General features: G+C 39.6%; 1 protein-coding gene across 1 annotated transcript in view; it reads left to right on the top strand.

The window, feature by feature from the left end:
- LOC111868276 (nuclear valosin-containing protein-like) overlaps positions 1-15667 on the top strand; it is a 30714-nt gene extending 15047 nt beyond the window's left edge. The window contains exons 6-15 of the mRNA XM_023858776.2: positions 1495-1650; positions 3639-3773; positions 4732-4951; positions 5673-5955; positions 7882-8317; positions 9881-10048; positions 10616-10738; positions 10996-11202; positions 14543-14770; positions 15128-15667. Coding sequence (XP_023714544.1) covers positions 1495-1650; positions 3639-3773; positions 4732-4951; positions 5673-5955; positions 7882-8317; positions 9881-10048; positions 10616-10738; positions 10996-11202; positions 14543-14770; positions 15128-15190 — 2019 coding nt within the window. The 3' untranslated portion in view covers positions 15191-15667. The remainder of the gene's footprint in view (positions 1-1494; positions 1651-3638; positions 3774-4731; positions 4952-5672; positions 5956-7881; positions 8318-9880; positions 10049-10615; positions 10739-10995; positions 11203-14542; positions 14771-15127) is intronic.
- The last annotated feature ends 5477 nt before the right edge of the window (positions 15668-21144 follow it).

Genomic DNA, 21144 nt, shown 5'->3' with positions numbered 1-21144 from the left:
GAAGGAAAGATAGATGGGCGGATAGAAGTGACAAGAAGACGAGGAAGAAGACGTAAGAAGATGCTGGATGACCTTGGGGACAGAAGAGGATACTGTCATTTGAAGGAGAAAGCTCTAGATCGCATTAAGTGGAGGAATTGTTTTGAAAGAGACTGTGGACCTGTCGTCTTGACAGATTACTGATGATGATGATGATCCCATCATTTGCAATACCAATGGAGGAAAACAACAATTCTAGTCACTAAAGCCAGATTCTGAACTGAATATGAACCAGAGGAGATGCCCTCTGACAGTCATTTGATAAGATCTCTGTGAGCATCATCCATGGTGTGAACATTCATGACCGCTTAGACACTGGGACAACAAGTTTGGTTTCAGGACAGATCATGGATCTTCCATGTTTTTCCTTTTTTTGTCTTTCATGGTGGTCAGATTTGTTTGTGAATCATTGTCCAGTCAGACAGGAATTCAGCTGCTTCAGTGCAGGGACTAAGAGAATTGTATTTTATCTCTAATGTGGGCCCATGTGCAGAAGAACAGTTCTGAAACACCTAGTTAATTCATGTTCCTAACAGCTTGTCTGGTCTGTTGGATATGAAGACAAGCTGTGTAGTTTAAGCATAAACATGACTCAAAGCAAAATATGAAGAGTTTTTATTGAAAGGAGAAAATATTTTTATTTTATATATCTGGTCTGGTTGGACTGGTATATTCACTGTTGTCTGTGGAATGCTTCTTATACATGTAGTGATTTCTAAGCTCTTGACAGTTGAAGAAGTGGATGCTCATTTGGTTTGTAGCATCGTCTAGAAGAGGTGAAATGTCACGTTCATAACTTGTCAAGCATATCTGAAATTTATCATGTTTTCCTCAGGGGATGCATGCATGCTGGTCTGAATATTAGCTAACATTGTGGTCCACATGATACTGCAGTCTTGAAACAGGGTTAAAGTTGAATATGCCATATTACTACTACTCAGTCATTTCATATTTCATTACTTCTTCCCATGTCCACTATCTCCAAAGCCTTGTACATGGAGTTAAGTTGTTAAACTGATCACTTTACGAAGCTGAGTAGAATGTGAGTCAGATATTATGAAGTAGGTTCTAAAGGGTTCTAATGATGGTGTAAAGGGCAAGGATACACCAAGGAAACTGGGAACTGCAATTTCTGAGGAATCTTATCAGGCTGAGGTGAGTACATGTCACTGAATACAGCCATTCCCTCAATTTGCACTGCTCCTTTCAGTAACATGTGTTCAAACAGGCTGATAACAGTTCTCGGAAACTGTGGTTGCACTTTACTTGGTGTGCTCTCACCCTAATACTCAGAATTGCTGAGTTTTTGGACTTTGTTCATCACATAGTATTCTAGAAACCAGAAAACACGTTTTGGAAACTGGACCTCTTTCCGTCCTTAGGATGAAAACCCAGCAATTCTGAGGTATTATTAAGTTTGATATAATTAATCTTTATTCGCTTTTCTGTGTGTAGAGTAATACACAACCAAAGGCTGTGCCCATCCACACATCTGTATCAATATCAAATGTAACTGCAGTTCCAAAGAAGAAGAAGAAATGGAAAGATGTTGAGGCAAGAAAGCCATCTGTGACCTTCAAAGATTTTGGGGGAAGTTCGAAAGTTATACAGGTTAGTGTTTTATATTCAAAGTAGCCAAAAAGTTTTTTAACCTAAAAGTTTTCTCTCATATTGACAAGAATGTTCGGATTTAAACCTGCCACTCAATTTATGGAACGGTATCATAGTGACTTGTGGACTGAACATGGAGAATCACATTTTGAAGAATTTTTATAAATTCTGTAAGTAATAAAGAAATTTCTAATGTACGTAGGTAAGTCAATAAGTAAGTTACAAATGGATATAGAACTTAAACAAGTAAGAGTACTGATTTCAAGAATGCTTTTATTTCCCAACATAATCTCCCTGTACATTGAGGCACTTGTCCCATCGTTTCACAAGCCCTTGAAAACCAGCAGCATAAAATTCTTTGGGCTGCTGTTGGAACCAGGCGGTGACTTCCCTTTATACAGCTTCATTGTCGGGAAAATGTTCAGCCGAAAGATTATTAAGAGGGCTGAACAAATGGAAGTCGCTTGGGGCAAGGTCAGGGCTATATGGAAGATGCTCAAGGACTTCCCACTTGAAATTTCGCAGCGTCTCATTTATCTTGTTGGAAGTATGGGGATGCGCGTTGTCATGCAAGATCAACATGCCTTTGGTGAGGAGTCCTGGTCGCTTCCGTTGAATGGCTGTATGAAGTTTCCAAGCGACTTCCATTTGTTTGGCCCTCTTAAACATCATCTTTTGGCTGAACATTTTCCCGATGATGAAGCTGTAGAAAGGGAAGTCACCGCCTGGTTCCGACAGGAGCCCAATCAGTTTTATGCTGCTGGTTTTCAGGGGCTTGTGAAACGATGGAACAAGTGCCTCAGTGTACAGGGAGATTATGTTGAGAAATAAAAGCATTTTTTAAATCAGTACTCTTATTTGTTTAAGTTCTATATCCATTTGTAACTTACTTATTGACTTACCCTCGTATTTTAATGTACATTTTACTAACCAGTTAACTGACTTTTAGGTCACTCTTGCTTCCATATATTTGATTTCAGATATTTAGGAAAATGGAGGAAATTGTTTATTTCATTTTCCAGTGGCAATATCATTCCATCTTTTACATAATGATGAGCTGTGATATTCATATTGTGGCGCATAGTCCCATTGCTGAGTGACTGTTGCTAGGTAACACACACAGCAATGGAAGAAAGGCGTATTATTTGTGGTCTGTGTTGCGTCTGTTGCTATGCAAGGACACAGTAAACACACCTTTGCAACAATAGAGGGGTTGTGTTTTCGGCATTGTCTGTGCCGAGGAGTTATCTTGAAGACAATTGGCACTAAAGTTCAATTGCGGGATGTTCGCTGGAGTGTAATGATATGGGCACAGAAGCTACAGAACCTTCACTGTTAAGATTCATTACCAGGAAATGACTAGTGAAAACATTGCAGAAGAATAGCTGTTACCAAGAAACCACTAGTTGAAAGCAGACTGAGAAGACAGCATGGAGTGACTTGTGATGTCCGCAATAGTGTTAGAGTTATTTGTAGTTATGTCATGTAAGTGGTCAGTGAATCTATTCACCAATTGAAAACCTGTCTGTAGTCACTAATACATGTGACAATATTCAAGTAAGGCTGTGTACCATAGACTCCATTAGGTAGGTGGTTTGTTAAAAGCGTCTTGTATTGCATTGAATTAAGATGGGGTCCTTAGAAGCCTAGTATTTTTTATGGGTTATTTTATGATGCTGTTTGTAGCTATACTGTATAATTTCAAATGGTAAGATGATTAATGAGTGATGAATCGGACATGATGTGGAAGTAAGTAGTGATGGCCTAATTGATTGACTATTGCTGGATTTGTGTGGAGCAACTGAGGAAAACCAAGAAGAGCCTCAGTTGTGATAGCAGGTGTTCTGGCTGAGATTTGAACCAAGTACCTCCTGAGTATGAGTCTAGAGTGTCTTTGTTATGCAAGCCCATTCAGTGCTTTGTATTTATTTACATTTTAGAGTGGAAGTCATGGTATTTTAATATAAGATGCATATTCTTTCCTGCAGGAAGTGTGTAAATTGCTGATACATGTCCGGCACCCAGAAGTGTACAAACAAATAGGGGTGACACCACCCAGGGGGTTTCTGCTCCATGGGCCACCCGGATGTGGAAAAACTTTGCTAGCCCATGCCATTGCTGGGGTAAGTTGTCCCATAAATGAAGATATCTTGAAAGTTATGCTCACAATACTGAAAGAATGATCAGGTATTTATTTTGTTCAGAAAACTTGTATAAATGTAAATGCTTTGTACTGGCAGCATGAATGAGGGATGCTTTATGAGAAACAACTCCGGCTGTCCATCTGCTGGTTTGGATCGGTTCTGTTAAAGAAAATGTTAGTGCCATTTAGTAGTTAGAATTTCATTGAGAGTTTCTGTGCTGTCAATGTTGGGGTCAAGAACATTTAAGAGCTCTCTTGACGTTGTGAGACGTGAAGTTCTCAAGGCAGTAACTGTGGAGGGTACCGTGTCATGGGATGGTACACAGTTTAGTTAGTTAGTTAGTTAGTTAGTTAGTTATTGGAGAGGGTCGGTTTCCCCATGCACTTAGACTTATATTGGTCCATTGTGCTTCCCTCTATGATTTCTACCAGTCTCTATATCCTACCGATACTGGTGCTTACCATCAGTCCCGCCCAGCCAGCGAGATCGGCTCTACTAGCTGAGAGGTATCTATAATGCTTCCCTCATCAACCAGAGGTATTAGAGACTGCTGTTGGGCGGGAAACGTCTGTAATTTGGCTCAGTGACCTCCTTTGGAGATATGAGGTTCTTTTATGTGCCGTAAAGCTACAACACGGGACCCACGGCTTAAAGTCCCTCCCGGAAGACTTGTTCCCTGAATTTTTCCGCCCTTAAAAATTTGATGACCTCCGCCGGGTATTTGAACCTGCATACTACGAGTCATGAGGTGGGAACGTTACCTCTAGACTACGGAGGCCGCTTATGTTACACAGTTTAGTGTGATATAAGTTTACAAATACGAGTATTTTGGAGAAATATGGTGCCTCAGTCTTCAGGTTCAAGGAGTGAACCAAGCAAGGGGAGTAAGCCAAGTATGGGAAGTAAGTCTTGTGATGCAGTACATTGTATGTTCCAGGAACTAGATGTACCATTGGTGAATGTGGCAGGACCAGAACTGATAGCTGGTGTGTCCGGGGAATCAGAAGAAAGAATTCGTGATCTGTTTGATCAAGCTGCAGAGATTGCCCCCTGTATTTTATTCTTGGATGAGGTGGATGCGCTTGCACCAAATCGACTTACAGCGCAGAGAGAAATGGAGAGGAGAGTTGTTGCACAGCTTCTTTCTTGTCTTGATGGTAGGTTCTGATGTCATAGGTCAGTATTTTTCAGCTTCTGGATGTATATGGATTGTATGAAACACTGCTGAGACTTGTACTCACGTACAGGAGCAAGAGTTGGCTGTTAAACTGGGTGTAATGAGGAGAGTTTGAGAGGTCTTTGAAAGGAAGGTGCTTCGAAGGATATTGGGCCCAGTGTGTGAGAATGGATTCTGGTGTATAACATACAACAGTGAATTATATGAACTACGAGTACTTTCTGAACTAGATATTGTTAAAAGTGCAAAAATTTGGAGATTACTATGGGCAGGCCATCTTACCCAAATGTTGGATGATAATTCCATTAGAAAACTCACCCTCCTAAAACCAGTTGGGTGTAGAAGAGTTGGAAGACCAAAACTGAGATGGATGGATGGATGGATGGATGGATGGATGGATGGATGGAGTAGAGGGCTTTGAACAGGAAGGAATAGAAAAATGTCTGGAAGAGGCCAAGAGAGACATTAACAGTTGTACCAGTAAATGTATATGGAGTTGTGTCTGAAAATTGTGAGAGTTACAAGAGTTAAACGATGAGTTTGCTCTTATCATTTAAACTTGATAACCTCTTTGAATTTTAAGAAGCAGTGTGTGCAGCAAATTTTTTGTAATATGTTGCAGTTCAGAGTAAGACAGTATGAGGAAAGACAGAAGTTATTTGTGTAATACAGGTGTTCAGTTTTTTCCTTTTAAATTTCAGAGCTGGGCCGAAAAGAAGATGGTGATCATGTTGTGGTGATTGGCGCTACAAATCGTCCAGACTCATTAGACCCTGCACTGCGCCGTGCAGGTCGATTTGACCGTGAAGTGTGTCTTGGAATACCAAACAAGGACGCACGAATTCAGATTCTGCAGATTCTATGCAGCAAGTTAAAGCTTGCTCCAGATTTTAGCTATGAGTATGTAGCGTTGAACACCCCAGGGTTTGTCGGGGCTGACCTAATGGCGTTGACGCGGGAAGCTTCTATGGTAGCAGTTACCAGGTTTGTGTATCGTGGCTCTGTTACTGTGATTTTGTTGTTGGAGTACTGTTATTACAGTATTATTAATTTTGAAGAAAGCAGTCTTCTGGGATGTGGCACTGTGTAGATGTGGTGTTAACTGACGTTTTGGAGGAATGTATCGCCTCCATCTTCAGGGTAGAAGAAAAAACAAAATCCGCAAGGGAAGAAACAGTGAGAGCAGGTGCAAGTAGACTAATGTCAGCTATATGAGAGCAGGAAAGAAAGGGACATGTCTACATGGGAAATCAGTGGAGAGGGAGAAGGGAAGGGTCTGGGACAGGAGCAAGGTTAGAGCAGGTATAGGATATTTTGTCGGGGAAGAAAGGCAAGGTTAATGGGAGGGCATTAACCCTTAAGCTGGGGTGTTGCTATGTGAGTTGGTCATGGACTGTGTGGCCTTGTGGATCTGGCATCATGTCCCGAGGGGTGTTTAGGGAACAGATGAGAGACTTCCATGACTTGCTGAGATGAAAGCCCCCCTCTCTGTTCATATTGTCGGGATGGAGTTCAATCTCAATGGCTTCCCTAATGATGCGATCCATATAGCGGGTCTTGGTGGCGAGGATGGAGGTATTCTGAAGCTGAATGCGGTGTCCCTAATCAGTGCTGTGTTCAGGTACAGCTGACTTGTCCAGATGTTTGAGACGGATGTGCCCTGAAGTTGGAGGTGATACGTTCCTCCAAAACATCGGTTAACACCGCATCTACATGGTGCCACATCCCAGAAGACTGCTTTCTTCATAGTCACTGCCGTGAAAACCTCAAATCTTACAGAATTAATTTTGTTTATTTCTTCTACTTCCAAAATTAGGAACAGGCCTTTATTATATGTTTTAAATGCGTTTGTCATTAATATTGTTGTAAGGAACATCTTTGTGGTGCATCATGAAGGAAAGTCTGATAGGAATTAAAATTCAGATTAACACATTTACTCCCCTGTTCCCATACAGGGAGCATATCTCCTGGTCTAGCTACTTCTCCATGAAAACTCTATTTTGAACATCTTACATTTGCAATGGGAATGAAATAGAATAAGTGAACAATGTTTGATAGTGGCTGTATATTTTGGTTCATGCTTTCACAGGCTAGAGTTAAAATTTACTTGCATCTTTATTTGAATGATGTACATAGAGGAAAACGGCATTTGCATTTACAGTGGTAACAGACCATCTCTTTCTGGGATCATCTCTGGCATTCTGTGTGTTAATTTTGTGAGTTTATGTAACATCTGTATACCAGGCACTAAAAAGGTTAATGTTTTACAGTGTTTTTCATATTTTTCTGTCTGCCTGAATATTATCTATGTTCTGTGATATTGGGAGTTATCCATCACTACACAGCATCATGTCTCAGGAGATTGTGATCTTAACAGTCATTCTTTAGAACTTAAGATCTTGATGTGTGAAATTTGGGTAGTGACAGGTTATAAACATGTCTGTTAGTAGTATGAAACCTGCAAGTCATAATCCTTTGGAGCCATAAGATGTGCCAAACTACTGGTGAATATGCTTAATACTTTTTTAATTGTTATACTTTTTAATACTACTGTCTCTGTGGTCTAGTGGTCAGAGCTCCTGGCTACAGGTCCTGAGGTCCTGGGTTCGATTCATGGCGCTATCAGATTTTCTGAGAAGTAGTGGGTTTGGAACAGGGTCTGCTCAGCCTCATGAGGATAACTGAGGAGCTATTTCAAGGAAATAGCAGCTCCGGTCTAGAAACCGAAATTAAAAGCTGTGGGATCCATTGCGCTAACCATGCAACACCCTCTGTCCGCTAAAGTTGGCACTACCTTCACTGACAATCGGCGGTCTCTCAGTCGGTATAGTTTGCTTGCAGACTCAAGCCACAGACTTTGTTTTTGTTTGTTTTGTTTATACTTTTTAATGCAGTCCTTTTTTGTTTTAGAGTACTTGTCAATTTGAAGAAATCTACTGATAAACCTGCAAATACACCAGAAAATGAAAAGGCTGTAGTAGTTGATATTATAGAAGAGCCACCTGGCAGTGCTGAAAAGTCACCAAATGAGGAGTCTTCAAGCAAGGAAGCTTCAAGTTTAAATGAAAAGACAGAGGAAGCAACAGAAAATGTTATAAATAATAAATCTTACAGTTGTAAAAATAATGAGTTGCTTGATCTAATAGCTTGGTTGCATGACACTCAATGTCCATTGTCGGATCAACAGTTGGATGAACTTCGCGTTGAGTTAGATGATTTCAAACAGGCTCTTAAGTGTGTCCAGCCTTCAGCAAAAAGAGAAGGTTTTGCAACAGTACCTGATGTTACTTGGGATGATGTTGGTTCGTTGAGAAATGTTCGTGAAGAACTACAAATGATAATATTGGTGAGTAAAGTACAAGGGATGTTCAGTAGGTAAGGTTTCCTAGCCTGTAACAGTTAATGTTAATCAAGTGTTTTGTTCTATGGTGCATGGTAGTACTTAGTAGGGGTAAGACGCAACAAACAGCAACATCTTGGAAGTTACCGGTTCTGCAATAATTAAGAAGTGGTAATGGCTGTTGGCGAAAGGTGAATGCACGATATATACCAAGATGGAATTTTTAGACTTGTGCCAAAACAAGGTAGATGAGTGAATGTGCTCTGCCCAGGGATGACTGACAAACTTTATGTAACGGTCTTTGAGAAACCAGTATTCACTCAGCTACCCGAGAGTTTCCCAAACATTTTAGGGAATTTGAAATTTCACTACCGTGTTCAGAAGATCCTGCCACTGGTTCCTGTCCTGAACCAGATAACTCCAGCCCATGCCACTCCATCATATTCTAGGAAATCTGTGTTAATATTATCCCTCTGCTTTGGAATTATGTTGATAAATAACGTTATTTCAAAGAAATGAGTTACATTTAACGTTTGTAATGATTTCTCATTTACTTTGCATGACTTAGGGAACGTTACTCGTTGAATATATTTCATTCTCTGTCACATGGGAACCATTTGCATAATTACAGAACTGTCTTGATTGACAGATATTTATCATTGTATCAGTGGAACCTGCTGCCTCCATCTTCAGGGTACAAGACCTATACTGAAGGTGGAGACAGCAGATTTCTCCAGAATATTAGTGAATATCTAACCTGACCACATGTCATCACACCCCAGAAGGTGCTAATCTTCATAGTGACCACCATGATAACCTGAAATATCTCACGAACAATTGTAGGTTTGTATAGTGGTACATCAATTTGTTTAATGTCTCATATCTGCAGTTCAGTAACTCTCAAGTCACAGTATAAATTGCATAACATAATTTACTAGAGCAGTGAATAGGATTGCTTGACCTCAAATATTCATTATTTTGTACTGTTACATGTAACTTGATCCTTTTGATATATGTGGATAAATCATCAGCAGCTTGGCCGAGACATACGAATGTTTTATTCCTGAAGAGTTCTTAACTGCTGAAGGAAGGCTTAATTTAAATTGCTTTAATCAGCCATTTAAAAAAATTGAATTGAGATCAAAATCCAGGTCCATATTTTGCACAAGTAGGATCTCTGGAGCTACTGATTCCCCCCCATCTGTTGGAAGGCTTCTGAGATTGAAATTCTCCTATGTGAGTCTAACATTGGAAGCTTTGTGGCACCATCTTTACAAATTTACACTGCTTCTTGATTATTTGCTTTTTATATTATTTTGACATCTCTTCTATAGTTTGTGTATAGGAACAACAGATGGCAGGAACTTCATATTTGTTTAATGGCTTATATCCAGGTTGCTGTTGTTTTTTGTGTGTGTATTGTTCAGCTGTTGTAAGTGTTGGGAGTGAGACTGCAAGTAGAAAGGATGGATGAAGCACTTGTGCTGTTTACCCAAACCTCACTGCAATTTTTCTGGCCTTCACTCGTAATTGTGTTATAGGTGGGTGGTGGTTTTGTTCTGATTCAAGGCTCCTGTAAGGCATCCTGAACAGTTTGCTGAGCTCGGAATTTCTACTCCTTCAGGTGTACTGCTGTGCGGCCCACCAGGCTGTGGCAAGACACTTTTGGCGAAAGCTGTGGCTAATGAGGCGGGCATCAACTTCATTTCAGTCAAAGGCCCAGAACTTCTTAATATGGTAAATACACTTATTTTAACAAGTTATGTAAATTTTATTAACTGCATACAACAAAACCTCGTTAATTCACAATGCTTTTGACCAAATGCATTTCCAAGTGCTAAATTTCTGCCCATCTTTAGGTCAGTATTTCCTTCTGCCCGATGAAGTCATTGGATTTTTTCAATTGACCTAATCCTTCCAGCCGCACTAGGCCCTGGGGTTTACTCAGCCTCTAACAGGAATGAGTACCAGGAATTAATTAAATATTTTTCCTGGGGAGTAAAGTGCGGCTGGCGCGTAAGGCTGACAACCTTACCGCCATCTTTAAGCCGACTGTCTAGATAATGTGGGACCCTCAACGTCTCACAACCCTATGGGCCTTCACGGCCTGGTACAGGGATAGCTTTACTATTTTTTCACTTTTTACATTGGTACTCAGCTACCAGATTACATGGTGTCATAGCCAAGTAAGCAGAAAATTAGTCTTCACTACTATGAAAACCTCAAGTCTCAGAAGTGTTGTGTTTTTCATTTATTAGAGTTCCACAATATTCTGTAATATCTCTTGTTTTATGTTATTTCTAGTATGTTGGTGAGAGCGAAAAAGCAGTAAGACAGTGTTTTCAGCGAGCAAGGAATTCAGCACCATGTGTCATATTTTTTGATGAATTGGATGCACTTTGCCCAAAGAGATCAGATTCTGGAGAGGTAAAGTAATGTTTGCTGAAGTACAGGTATTCGCAGACTTTCATCATTTGTACTTACATGACACTAATGCAGATTCATATGACTTTATAGTGACCACTGTGATAACCTTCAATCTGGCATCTCAAATAGCTGTTTGACTATTAGCTTCCCAAGAAGGACTGTTTCATACAGGCAGCTAGCTTTAATAATGTAATATTTTATGAGTTTTAAGGATTTTAATATGCAGCAGTTAATGCCATATACTGACTTTCTCTTAGGGCGGTGTAAGCATGCGTGTTGTGAACCAGATGTTGACAGAGATGGATGGGATTGAAAGTCGGAAGGGGGTGTTTCTGATGGCTGCAAGCAATCGCCCAGAAATAGTTGATCCAGCAGTATTGAGGCCAGGAAGGCTGGACAAGCTCCTGTACATTGGCCTTCCATCTCCTCCTGACAGAGTGGACATCCTCACTGCGTTAACTAAGGTACTGTTTAGTAACGCATCCGAGCTGGGGTAGCTGTCAGTATAGCAGCTGAATTGGAGAAGTGAGAAATCAGGGTTCAGTTTCCTAGAGGGGAAAGAGATTCTTCTTCTCCACAGTGTTCAGACTGGCTCCAGGGCCCGTCAAGCCTGCTATCCAGTGGGTGCATAGAAATGAAGCTTATACTTTCCTCTGCTGCCAAGACTAAGAATGCATGGAGTTATACCCTCATTTCCCATACATTTTCATGGTGTGGTTCTTAATAAGCACAAGGTCAAGCTTACGTCTTTTGTACATTACTCTTCTTACATTTTCTTAGAATTTTGTTGTAGGTCTTATCTAATTGTATTGCATTATACCTTTTGAGTGTTATCGGCGAAATTTACTTTAAGGCTTTGGATGTTAGGAGTAACAGTTAATCTTTCAGTGCTGGGCGACATACATCGCACATCGGCACTTAAATGCCACATCTCGCCAGGCTATGTCATGCGTCTTGTGCTGCTTTTCATGTAAAGTAATACTTTTGCTATGAAATTAAAGAGGAAATTTCTGTCTTATCATTTTGTATATGTAACTCCCTGTCTAGGGTGCAGTATTGCCATACAAATCTATCTCCACCTCTTGTAGTAGTTAAGAACTAAATATACTAGTTTTATAGTCTGTGATCTCCTTGCGTGTTGGTGGAAGCAATGTCTGTGATCTCTCTGCGTGTTTGTCAAAGAAAAAATCGATTTCCATTCAGCCAGTGACGAGTGCTGCCTCTTGAAAGGAATGAGAAACCACGTGTAGAAAACCTAACAAGCAAGATACGTGACATTGATCTCTGATATGACTGCTGTTGGATATAATAAACAAATGCCTTGTTTGCATTCCTTGAGGTTCCCTTTGTTCCACATAGCTAATGCAGTTTGCATGTAGCAGCCATGGCTGGGATAAGCAAGAGAGTTCAGCTGTGTTGAGTGATGAGGACTTAGAGTGTTTACTTGAAAGTGATTCCGAACAGAGTCTGTCAGATTCGGATTTTGACACTGAAAATGAGTTAGATGATCATGCCTTGATTGAAGCTGTTGGAAATGAGGGCAGCATTGAATGTTTCCGCGACTACCACATACAGCTGAATTTTTAAGGTAATATGATACTGTTGTTCATAATTTTTATACGCTTACTGGCCCAAAAATAATTTTAAAGTAGTGTGGATCAATACTCTAATTCTATGTACTTCTCTGGACGTTGTGTGAAAATCTAAAAAAACAAAACTCCAGTTTTTCCCCGTTCATTATGCTTTAATTTAAGTGCTGCATTCTCCGAATTAATTATTTAAATAGCCACTGGCATTGGAGTGGAAAAACGATTTAAATACCCTGGGGCTGAAGGGTTAAAGATGCTGTCATGCCTCCAGCCACACTTATTCACCAGTTACACATCTGAGTAGATTTAAACTGATGCTTACCATGAAAATAAGATAGGATTGTTATGCGTGTTCTTTGTAAATTGACAAATGACTGAAGGCATTTAAATGAATTCAAGCCCAGGTCAGGTTATGTGGGATTTGTGGTGGACAAAGTGGCACTGGCAGGTTTTCTCCATGTACTTTGGTTTCGCCTGCCAATTCTCATTCCACCGACTGCTCCACACGCATCATCTGTCATCCGGGGCTGTTACAATAGGCCAGTTATCGGCCAACATAACCATTGGACTCGGTCTCACCCCTCCCCAAGAAACGAACTATTGAAAAAGGGTGTCTGCCTTAACCGTTAAGTGACGGCCCTTTAAATTGCAGTAATGGCAGCGGGACGGATTTGATTTAAATACCCGCAATTTTAAAGCAATAAAAACTGTAATAATTTCCTAAAATTGCTGTGATTTCTACATTTTTTGTGATAAACGAACCAAATAAACGCTGCTTTTTTCTAGAAAGAATATTGAATCAGATACTATAATTTACAGGCTTTATAAAATGTGTAAAAATTTTTAGACTGATTACAAGTATAAAATTCCCAAATTTGTCTGTCTACAAGAATTCATATAGTTCTTGGAACTAAGAATGCTCTATGCAGATGTGGCAACATAATGGATGGATATGCAGACATGTTTTGTCTTGCATGTCTCGAAGCTTATACACGTAGTACCTTCTTCAGGAATGCAGAGATGAGGGGCGAGTATCTCTTCGTTTATAAGAACATTGATTGTTTATACACAACAAGTTCTTTGTACTGACCCTGCTCGGTTAGTTTATCACAACTCTCAAGGCTATCGTCTTTATACCACAGCCAAGCAGTGTCATCAAGCTTCAAAGTTTCGCAGCGAGAACGGTGATATTGTCAGCTCACCATGGCGTGGTCTCGTTTGGAAGATTCAGACATTTTTCAGCTCATAAATGACTCCGAATCAGATTGTTTTACCGACAATTCTGAGAGTGGCGTTGAGGAAAGTGATTCAGAAATGGATTTCGACGAAGACCCATCATCTTCGTCAGCAACCTGGGGACCACCACACCAGCATGGCAAGAGGAGTGAATAATTATTCAGGTGGAGCTGTGGGCAAACTCTGGCAAACAGTTATAGCATCTGTCGTCGAACCTGGAAATGGACAAATAAACTATTTTTCCATCTCCTGGATCTGAACAGTTACATCCTGTTGTCACACAGAGAATTTCGTCTCGCTCTTGTGCGGAACATGCTGGAAGGGGTCCACCTCGCCATCAACGGCCCAGGGGTCGAACCCCTGCCGTTTCATCGGAGATATCTCAATTGGAGGAGGCCAAACGACATCACTGGCAAACTTCCTCTACTTCGCATTTGAGGTGTCGTGTGTTTTTCGGGTGGGAAACGAAAAACCGTCCGGACAAAGTGCGTGAAGTGTGACATTGGACTCTGGATTTCCGGATGTTTCCAAGATTTCCACACGAAGCCAACATTCCGTTAGATGACACAGGTGGGAAGAGAGACAACTTATAAAGATGGTGACCAAAAATCATGTAAGTAGAAAAAGAATTTATAACTTAAAATTAGATTTTAAAAAGACGGCTGCATGCGTGGAATGCGCGACGACATATGGTGTCATTCGTCCCCTTGACTTTATTTTAATGACGCCAAATGGCGTCGCTAGGCTCTTAAAGGTTAAAGATGGAGACAGTTGGTTCCATTGAAACTTCAGTACCCACTTACCAAACTACTTGATGTCACATTCCAAAAGACCATAATCTTGACAGTCAGTGCTGTGAGAACCAAAATCTCACCCAGACCACATACTGTCTGTACGTAAAACACACAGTGGCATATACATGGTGTAATATTGTCATTCCTTGTGCTCGTTATCAGTTATTCCTGCTGATTGATTGCAGAATGGGACAAGACCTGTTCTAGACACAGATGTTAATCTGAAGACCATTGGAGAGAGTACAGAATGCTCTGGCTACACCGGGGCAGATTTAGCAGCGCTGGTTCGAGAAGCTGGAATTGAAGCCTTGAGAGAAATCATGACTGGCTCCAGTACAACCAGCAAGTTAGTTGTTTCCAATAGACACTTCTTGAAAGCACTAAAGAAGACACGCCCTTCAGTTTCTGAGAAGGTATGTATTTACAGTTTGCATCACACTCTTGCAGACAAGAAAATAAATGAAGAAATTAAGAGGTAACTACAAATCCTACAAGTAACATAATTTATAGAACAACACAGAAGAAACTGGAAACATCACATTAACAGGATGGTCTGTGACAGGATTCCAAAAAGGATTTTAATGTCATCCAACAGGAAAAGTAAATTACGGAAGATCCATGAAATGGTGGAAGGATTATATTTTATAATATTTGTAACACATTTCAGTAGGTCCTAATGCTGGATAGGTTGATGAATTGATTAATTTTAGGATTTGTTGAGTGAACGAATAAAATGTTTTTTTTTTTTTTTTTTTTTTTTTTTGTTACAGGATGAGCGGCATTATGAGAAGCTGCGGAAACTGTGCTCATTATTACAGGGTTCAGATGAATGAACATGTTGACACAATGAAATTGAAAAGGGTTTGGTCAGGAAACTTACATAAACGTAATGGACTTGTAATAATGTGTAGTTACTGATAGACTGGACCTCAGAGGTAGTGTTCTGGACCTTACTTTGCACACATTTATTTAACTCTAAATTATTTATTTCTGAAACTTTTTTCAAATTTGTTATTTCTCACCTATTCTGTTTTGAATACCTTCTGACTTCTTTGGAAATTCTCTGTACTAAGTAGTTATATGTTTCACCAATGGACTGCATGACATGCTGATACCTGAACCTTTATGCAGTCCTAGTTTCTTCCATCAAAATGCATGTTTAGAGCATAAAGATCCCTCAGGTTTATACAGGAAGTGGAACAGAAATTATAGAAGATTTATTGCCATGCATCTTACTGCTCCTCTGAAAGATTGTAGACCTAATACAGTACTTTATTTAAAAAGCCATTTTCATCTATATTGCTTTTAAACATATATTGATGTTTTAATATTTGGTCTTATTCATAAATATTTCCAAGGATCTTCATTATTTTCAATAAGGGTAACGGGTTTTTTTATGCTAATGGGGTGGGTCCAAGTCCCTTGTACTGCGGCCACTTCTGGCCTATTGTACCAGCCCCAGATGCTAGGTGAGGGTGATTGTGAAGCAATTGGTGGAATGAAGATTGGCAGGGGAAACCGAAGTACTCGGAGAAAACCTGCCCCAGCACCACTTTGTCCACCACATATCCCACTTGACCAGACCCGGAATTGAACCTGGGCCGCCGCAATGGGAAGCAAGCAACTAACCGCTTGAGCTGTGGCGCCGCCTAAGGGTAATGTTAGAATGAATTTTTAAAGAAAAGAGACCTATAGGAAGACCCAGAACAAGATGGTTCAGCCAGGTATTGGAAGACAGCATAGGGAATGAACTTGGAAAAAAAATTTAAAAGTAATGATTTGGGGAAGACAGAAGAGATTGGATACTTTTTGCCTGTCAGTCCACACAGAAAAAGGAGTGGAGTAGAAGAGGAAATGTTCTTATTCAAGGAACTAGGCCATTAAGAACTAGCACATGCAAGAGATAGTAAATAGGTTGCAAATGGATATAAAGCATGAAACATGAGATTTGAAGCTGGGAAAAACATTTATTTCTCCACATATCCTCCACAAACATGATCCACTTGTCCCATCACTTTACCAGTGCATCGAAACCCACAGCATAGAAATCTTTTTGACTGTTTTCTCAGCCACTTCTGCACCTATGTTTCAGCCTCTTTGTCGTCAGTGAAACATTTGTCACTGATGTGGTTTTTTAGCGGACCAAACAGAGGGAAGTCATTAGGAGCCAGGTTCAGGTTGTAAGGCAGATGTTCACAAAGTTCCCATCGTAGTTCTTGAATTCTCTTTTGGGTTCATTTTTACTTGATCTTTCAGTTCTCAGGGCACCCACCATGCACACATTTTTCAAAACTTTAAGCAATCATACAATATGCTGTATGCTAAACGATGTGAACACCCTAGTGCAGTTGCTACACTGTTGTTATCCTCCTGTCAGCTGAAATCAACTCTTCCACTCACTGCACAGTTGCTTCTGTCGCAATCTCAACAGGGCGACCTGGTTTGACATTATCTGTGACTTTTGAACACCCTTGAGAGAATTTCTCAACCCACTTGTGAACCGCTTTGTGTGACAGCCACTTCCCACCATAAACAGGAAACAATTCTGTATGAATATCCATTGTATTTAGTCCCTTAGATCATGTTCACCATTTTGACTACTGAACCCAGCCTCTGAACATGTGCTGTCATGAAACTGGACTATGCTGCTACCTAGTGATACACACATAAAACTTATTGCATCCATTACAGCTGTTTTACTTCATTTTGTGTCAGATTTACTGATTGTCCCTTATTTATATTTTATAAATACAGTGAAATGAAATGATAGAATAATAATTTTTTATTTTAACCCTTTTCAGTCCGTTTGGTACACGCTAAACACAGATTGAAAATAAGTCGATTTATATAGCTGATAGTTTTCTTAATTTTTTTAATTTGTCTGTGTGAAACACTTGGAGTTAATTCAAGGCACATTTTTATACTGTCCATTTGAAAACATGAATTAAGTCAAATCTGGTATTTTATATTTCTAAAGGTTTACTTGATGTTTTCTTCTGCCTCTGCCTCTGCCCCCCCATCTTTTCTGCTTACAGATCCAGAAGCCAGTTCTTGCGGTTCAATTATGGTATGCTATTTAATGTAACATTCAGAGCATTCTCTGGCAAATGACGACAAAAGAAAGTTATCAGTAATCGTTTTAAGAAAGTAAATTAATGAGTTAAGAAACACACAATGTTTCTGGGTACATACAAACTCGGACACATTACTGTGTAACACAGAAATGGTTCTCTAATGATTTCTGAGGGTGGTTGATTCATTATATGAATATTGTATAATCGAGATTACATTTTTTTAATGGGCCTGCCTGAGTAGGATCCCCTTTCCCCTTACACCTGTTAATCAAAATGGACCCAATTTCCAAACCATGTGTATCAAACATACCTTGGACAGTGGACTGTGTGAGTCATAATATTGTCATTCGTATTAGTGACTATAGATGGGTTTTTGGTTTAGATGATAGGATTTATTGCACCTTATACATTCACACAGTTTGGGACTACAGGTAATACAGCACTATCGCTGATCTGCACACTGCACAGTTCACCGTTACACATGCACTAGAATTCCCAGTCTTTGCTAGCCGTATCCTGGCAATGGATTTATCATAGCCTCACTGTAATTTCAAATCACGCATGAAGTCTTCTTGACATAATCTAATTCATTTCTTGCCATTTCTGCAGCTGTCGATTCCGAAGACTCAACTCAACTACTCTCGACTACTGTTCTGTGTTCCGTTGTGTCTTTTGATTCTGCCCTTCTCTAACCCCTTGACACAGACCCCATGGAAAGCACCATCTTCTCTTGGTAAGGGTGTGTGTTTACTGCTCCGTTACCTAGCAGTGGGTATAAACGTCACAATATTAATATAATGTAAGTCTTTTGGAAATGAATATTATGGTGAAATGGAGCCAATATAGAATATAATAATGATATGTTTTCTTTTCAAGAATGTAAATATTGTGTCTTCCATATTGTTGACAACTGGAGTTTTGTGTATGAGCAGATAGGCGTAACCATGCTTTAGAGCTCTGTTTGAAAGGTATTTCAGCTTGAATACTTGTCTAGGTTACCAGCTGTACCTGTTGAGATTTTATGTAGTTGTGTCCTGGTCTCTCTATCAATGACACAATTGTAGGGCTTCTTGAAATAAGTCTGCCTCCTTCAAGTTAATTATTCAGTCACCATGTACGATGAACATTTTATTCATATAATTTAAAAAATACTTAATTATTTAGATTATTTAAAGTGAATGTCACAGTTCAGTCGGTAGTGCTTCTGATTTATATTTTGGTGTTTCCAGATTCATGTCTCGGTCTGTAAACCTGTAATCATAAGTGATATTTGTTATGATTTTCCTCATTCTCTCCAAGCAAATGCCAGGATAATATCACAAATTAAACCATGACCACTTCTTTACACATCCTTTCAAATCCATTATTCACTAATTGTCTGTTTTATGTTGTGACTGAGTGGGTAGCAGTCCTGCTTCATATATAGGAGATTTGGGGTTCATATCTGCCCCAGAGACTGGCTGTTGCGACTGATATTTTTCATTGTTTTACTCAGTCCTTCCGGGTTACCTCAAATTAGGTTATGATCACTTATTTACACGTCTTCAAAGTCATTATTCTCCAATTGTCATGTCATTTAACACTTTGCGGACCGCGCAGCCTTTAAAAGGTTTTTTGCTTTTAAACATGGCGGACCGTTCGCCTGTTAACAGGTTTTTAAAACACGATAAGTTGCAGCACACTATACATCTCTCTGGCACCACCCAAGTTGCATGCAGTGGTGTAATAAAACTCTGGAATATTCACTTACTTGTCAGTAAGTTGATCTTGCTGTTTTCTTAAGCCACTATGAGCGATAATGCTTTGTTGCTCTTCAAGCTGTATGTATCAGCCAGTAGTTAGAGTTGGGGTATGGACAAGGACAAATTCTTTTCCGATGAGCCAGCTGACCTGCCTTGTGAGATGCGTAGTTACAATGTTTGAGAGAGCAACAGTGACAGGGGAGACAGTAAAAGTGACCGTAGCTCCGACGATAATGGGGGTAATAACATTGTGGGGACAGTAAAAAATTTAAAAAATCACAAAAATCTAAACCCTGATTCAAAATTGAAATACAAAGCATTTCTGATGAATGTGGCAAAGCCCTGGGCTACGGACCAGATGGTGGCAGCAGAACCAGAGTCAGACACAGACTTAGTGCGACCGTGCCCATCCGATCCCACCCCACGCAAGCCTCATGTGGATCCCACAGGGCGACTTGGGTGATATGTGGAAACATACCCAGGTGAAAATTGTGAAGAGTGAACATTCCAAGGGGAAGCATCTTTTTAGGCAATGCCATGTTTCCACAGTTCACAAAAAAAGAGCATGTCTACATTTGCAAGTTCTCTGTAATGCCACTTCACAAAGGGGAATGTTACCAGAAATATCACACTCTCAAGCACTTCTAGGAGCATTGGAAAGTGTTCTCCAAAAAATTTAGTTCATAAAATTAATTAGGAAATTTTATATTAATTTTTAAAGTGAACAGTGCACAAATTAGGTAGTAGGTTTAAAAATGCCGGTCCCCAGGGTGATTTAAATATTTAAATCACCGGTCCGCAAAGTGTTAATGATTTGTGGTGTGAGTTACACACAGCAACATTAGAAACATAAATGCAATAAATAAATTACAGTAGTATATAACGTAGTCAGACATAGTCATTAAACTTCAAAGTTTGGTGGTAGGGCTGAAGTGTTTTGATGTGTAAATTTTTTCTGGTAATTATACAATAATTTAAGTAGTAATGTACTGTGCATCATATTAGTATGTCTATATATAAAGTGACTGTAGGTTAATTAACATTTTCACATGCAGAAACTCTGCTGATGTCTCACTTGTCAGCCATTTTCCACAGTACACTACTAGTTTGCAGTATTTCACTGTAAAGAAATTAATTTAAAATAATTTATACATATCCACAGATAGATATGTGTACCTTCTGGTAACACAGGAAACAAGTATGTGTTTGAAGTGCATTCTGAAGGAGAAATATTTTCTCTGGTCACGGTATGTTACTGCCTGACCTTGGTTATGTATTTTTCGAATGAATAAATCACTGGTAAAAGACCACCTTTATATACAGGAGCAAAAGTGTTGTTACCCCTGAACATGTTGATTTCTTACCTACAGTGGCACATCCGAGTTTCAGATGTTTTAATTTTCTAAGTTGTAAATATTATATTCTGCTTGAAACTTTAGTAACTCAACCACCCTTATTAAACCAGAACAGTAACATTTCTGTCTCACTAACCACTATGCAGTGAAGAGAATTGTGTCACATGTACAAAACATTTTTTAATAATAAATCTGTGGGACATGCAAAGTGATCCTGTTACCAAATTAATCAGATTTGTCATGCCTGTGCCCCTGTTTCAATAATTCATTTAATTTTACTTGTTGAGGTGGTACAATTGCTACTCATTGCAATAGATGATCTTTGTCCATGACATAAAAGAGAATGAGTTTGAATTCTTGTTTCATTGTGAATTACATTTCAGTAAAAGTATAATTTTGACAAGAATCTTGTTGTAAGTTATTCAGTGCACATTGTAGTTCATAGTACTGTATGACATGAGAGTTGAGGCTGTTCACAGCATTGATTATGAAGAACACTGTCTTCTGGGGTATATTGATGTGTTAGTGTGACATATTGCCTCCAGTGTCAGCCATTGTGTAGGACAAGCAGGCAGCTGCTGGTTGTTTGTGTGGCTTACTCTTTGACCCTGAAGAT

This window comes from Cryptotermes secundus, unplaced genomic scaffold (assembly GCF_002891405.2).
Source record: "Cryptotermes secundus unplaced genomic scaffold, Csec_1.0 scaffold966, whole genome shotgun sequence".
NCBI lineage: Eukaryota > Metazoa > Arthropoda > Insecta > Blattodea > Kalotermitidae > Cryptotermes > Cryptotermes secundus.
This window is presented reverse-complemented; position numbering and strand designations above follow the sequence as displayed.